The following is a 4783-nucleotide window of genomic DNA, read 5'->3' on the forward strand; positions in this document are numbered from 1 at the left end:
CACAGTTGGTTATAAAAACTAACATTAAAAGACGGCGATTGACTTATAAAGCAATTAGAGCATGCATCGTACACTAGCGGAAAATTATTATACTTGGGTTAGATTTAATACATTCAAAAATTTCCTTTGGGCTTTGCAGGCCTTCAGGAAATTTTTTTCAAGCATCTGCAAATTGGGGCAGTCTAAGGTTTAGCCGAAAATGCCCCGACTTGTCAAACTAACGATGCCTAGACTATTGTTTTTTATCATAACTTTGGTTCCATCTTTACTATATATGAAGTACTTTACTGTAAATAATAAAGTTTGCAAGCCCAGGCACACCTCTAGCACGAGTAATCATTGCAGATTGTATTGTACAGTGAACCATTTTAAACGCGGTGTATGGATGGACGTTCCTTACGTATTCCAGTTTAAAGTTCATGACCGCCAAGTACGTAAAAACAGGGATTCCCCATACTGGGAACGGAACGGCCGCTAAATATTGGCATCTATCACAAGCATGCACTGCCCTGGCCAAAAACCGTGAAACACTCATTGGGTACCCCTCATAGGTGAAATTTGACGTGATTTTTCCAGTGGGGGTAAGCTGGAAATTATTATTATTATTACTTTTGACATAGCCAGGCTAGTTTAAAAAAAATTGATGTCAAATGTTAAGACCGTTTTCCACGAATGTCGTTTTAAAACAGCATGCTCAGTCTTACAACGTTGAGTAAACAGGCATGTTATTGTTTTGATTTACTTGTTGCAATGATTTCAAGATCTTTAATCATTTTACCGTGACAGTGTGTAATACATTGCGGTAAGTTTATAATATCACTAAAGTCTCTCTAGCCAGACTAGCGCTAACTGTATGTAGCGCTGGTAAGCCTACTGGTGGTTAATTAACAGTTTAAAGTCAGATTAATTTTCTCCGACTAAATAAAGCCTTGCGTGGAGGCATCAACTACTACTGTTTCCCTATTGAATGTCCCAGAGGGCTGTGGAATGCGGGGACAGCTTGGTAGAATTGACGTGTAAAAATAAAAGCAGGGTGTAGTTGTACGAGTGATGTTTGTTTCTCACGATATAGCCACTGTAACCATGGATCTTACTATTCTTATTCATTTCGCTTTTAGTGAAGCAAAGCTCGTGAGCAAGTCGATGTTAATTTGCATTCAGGCTGTAATTAACGACTGAAAATGGTTAAGTCCCTAGCATACTATCAGGAGATTGTTACCATCGCCCACCACCAGTCGTACAGATATTTTGAACTAGTGAAAATCAACAAGATATGTTAAATAATAAAGGATAGGAGATACATGTGAAATTGTTTCCATAATTTCTTTAATCTAATTTATGGAGTAATTTTATTAGCAAATAAAATACACTGAGTTCATTATCTCGGCATTAGATTTATTTATTACTACTGTAGTCAATGACTACTGTATTGCAATTGCACGAAACAGAACTAAACGGAAGAAAAGTAGACATTATTATGATGATTACATGATGATGACCAATGTTACAAAGGCTAGTAGTCCTTGTCTTTAAAAATAAGTTATTGTTTTTGTTTTCTTGATTAATTAAAATTATATTACTTGCATAAATGACTCTCATATCCTGGAATAAAGAATAGTAGTTATGTCGCATAGGCTAGTATTCGTCCTTGACTTTAATAAAATTAGGTACGTACATATTTTTATACGCAATCAAAACTAAGTAAATTGTTAAGTTACATTACCCAAGTCGAACATTTTGGCTCTCTATACAGCAAGAATCCCAGTGCTTCGGGGGGTTTGCCTCCTCTGAAACCCATTCCCCCATTTCGGTTCTTCGGCCCTCGCTCGGTTGGCGCTCTTCGCACCAAAGTGTACATACGTTCATGCCAAACCCACCCTAAAAATTCTAACACCCACCCTCAGTTTTCAATAGCTACGTCAAATATATTTTGAGTATTCTGCTGATTTAAGATACTAATGAGGTATGGAATTGGGTTTTGCTTGTACAGTACTGTTACAGTAGTTTAGTTGGTTTGATTTGATTTTGCTTTCTCAAACTATATTGGTGGTCTATTTTAACGGAGAAGTAGGGGCCTATACTGTACACAGTGATTAAAGACTTGCATAACGAATAAGTATCATCGATTGATCAGTCTTTTTTCAAACATCCAAGTGGCTGAACACTGAAAGGCTTCATTAGTTTCAAGCAATAAGTGGGCTTGTTCCATGATAATCTGGTGAAATCAAAAGTTGGTTCAAGCCGGGCACAAACCATGTCAACCAACAGCTGTCATCGCAAGTCCATAGACTACAATGCAATGAAATGTGTGTTAATAATGATCCGCATGGACTTCCACCGCATAGACAATTTGCAGTTGGCGTTTGCAACATCTATCACTTAACAGAGTGGGTGGACCTGTCAGCTGTCATCCTGTGTGTTTCCATGTTCTGTAAGATATTTGGTGTAATTGTATCTTATTAGCTCTGAGATAGTAAAGAAAACACCACCAATAAATAATGATTCAATTATGATAATAATGTTGATTTTATTTAGTAAACTAATATTACCATTATTAATTTATGAGATTTTCTTTTTTTTTACAGTTTAAAGATGAAGTTTCAAAGAAGTTTAATAATACTCCAGTGGAACAACTATGTCTTATATTTGCGGGCAAAATATTGAAGGACACAGATACAATAGTCAAGCATGGTATGCATCCTAATGTACTGATAATCTGAGGTTTAATGTATAAGCAACTAGAATACATACATGGGCCTCTTAGGATTTTAATAAATGCCAACATGATGGGGCTACTAATTTTTGCTTGTATACTGTAGTATTTATGAATAAAATTGGCAATTTTGACAGTGGCTCTGGTCTCTTGATCCCCACTGGGCCTGGTACTGTATGTTTACTTGGGTACCATTTATAATTATAAAGAATCCCAGAAAAAAATGTAGAAGCAACTAGTATACATACATGGGCCTATTTAGGATTTTAAAATGTCAGCATGAGGGGGATACTAAGTTTTGCTTGTACAGTATTTATGAATAAAATTAGCAATTTTGACAGTGGTCCTGGTCTCTTGATCCCACTGGGCCTGGTATGTTTACTTTCGTACCATTCATAAATATAAAGAATCCCACAAGTATAATTAAGAAGTCTTATTATCGAATAATAATAATTTAATAATAATGTTAATCTTATTAATAGTTATTTCTTTTTCCTTCCAAATCTGACATCTACATATTTCTTTTGTCTGTTCTTCATTTGTATATTATTATTCTCATTGTTGCTAGGTTATATTGTAATGGTTTTTCTTGTAGCAGTGTTAATCATTATATTTCAACTGAAACTTACTTATTTGTGGTATGTTTTTTAGGTATCAAGGATGGTTTGACAGTGCATTTAGTCATCAGATCTGCTAACAAGGTAAGCTCACATGTCTTTGATGATATAATTATTTATGTAAGTATTATGTAAAATTAGCAAAACAGATACAGTACTTGGGATCTACAAACATTTCCTGCAGATGCGTTCTTAACACTTAAAAAAAACATTGGAATTATTTTGTATTCTTTAAATCTATGACCTTTGGATACATGAATTATTTTTAGCTTAGTTATAAATGTCTTGTAAATGTCTATAAAATGTGATAAACCTATTCTACTTTCCTTTCTACAAAAGTTATCTTATCTTACTGTATATCAATGAAGTTGTAAAATGAATGTTAATATGAGTATTACATTTTACCACACTATTTAGGCCCAAGAACAAGCAGCTCAACATGCCCAGCAATCTCAGTCCAGCTCATCCACTAGTACTGCCCCACCTCCTACGAGTCAAACACAACAATCCAACCTGTTTGGTAGTGGACTTGGTGGTCTAGGGGGCATGGGCCTAGGATCAGCTAATTTTATGGAAATGCAACAACAAATGCAACAACAAGTAAGTGTACTTGTTGCCAGATTATTTTCTTTAAAATTCATACTTAAAATAATTTCTTTTTTGTCAGATTAGTTGTTGATAAATGATTAATAATGTTGTTTTATTGTTGAAGTACTGTAGTAGTTGTTTGTTGATTAATTCTGTATCTATTGACAATGGGGGAAATGCCAAACTGAAAAAAAAGCCAAAGAAATAATAGTTTCTTAATATCTAAACTTTGTTCTAGAATTGATTTACTGCTTTCTGTCGGAACAGTTTCAACTAATTTATGTTGTAACATAAAGCAACGTTCCATAAACTGGGTTGTGGAATGCTAATATGGAGCACACAGTATGCCTTGCATAATGTTGCATGTTTTTATTTTGTTGTGCTGTAGCTTTTGAATAATCCAGAGATGTTACAGCAAGTGATGGAGAATCCATTAGTGCAGAATATGATGCAGAATCCAGAGATGCTTAGGCAGATGTTGATGAGTAACCCACAGATGCAACAATTAATGGAGGTGAGCTTATTGTTAGGCCTGATTTCTTGCTCACAACTCTGTGTAATTTTTTTTTTTTTTTTTTTTTTTTAGCTGTTAGTGGTCCATATCAATCAGAAAATCTTCATATTTCATTATTTTAGCAGTGTAGATCAGATTTAGTGTTACTAGAGCAGCGACATGATCCAAAATATCTGATATGTCATGTTTGGATGTGAAACTAGTATTTTATTTGGCTGAATACTTAGTACATTGACACCAGAAAACAGTCATTTTATTTTTTAAGATGTGTATAAGAGACAGACACAAGAGCAACATAACAAACAAACATCATATTTCGGATAAGGCAATCAATTAATTGCCACACCAGAT

The 4783-nt window shown here is 34.6% G+C and overlaps 1 protein-coding gene across 1 annotated transcript in view; it reads left to right on the forward strand.

The window, feature by feature from the left end:
- The window catches only part of LOC117119811 (ubiquilin-1-like), a 14017-nt gene that overhangs the window by 1359 nt on the left and 7875 nt on the right, over window positions 1-4783 (forward strand). Inside the window, exons 2-5 of the mRNA XM_033264739.1 lie at window positions 2586-2691; window positions 3365-3414; window positions 3748-3930; window positions 4307-4432. Of these exons, the coding sequence (XP_033120630.1) occupies window positions 2586-2691; window positions 3365-3414; window positions 3748-3930; window positions 4307-4432 (465 nt within the window). The remainder of the gene's footprint in view (window positions 1-2585; window positions 2692-3364; window positions 3415-3747; window positions 3931-4306; window positions 4433-4783) is intronic.

This window comes from Anneissia japonica, unplaced genomic scaffold, assembly GCF_011630105.1.
Source record: "Anneissia japonica isolate Jap-2015-1 unplaced genomic scaffold, ASM1163010v1 scaffold724_len3256291_cov202, whole genome shotgun sequence".
NCBI classification, from domain to species: domain Eukaryota; kingdom Metazoa; phylum Echinodermata; class Crinoidea; order Comatulida; family Comatulidae; genus Anneissia; species Anneissia japonica.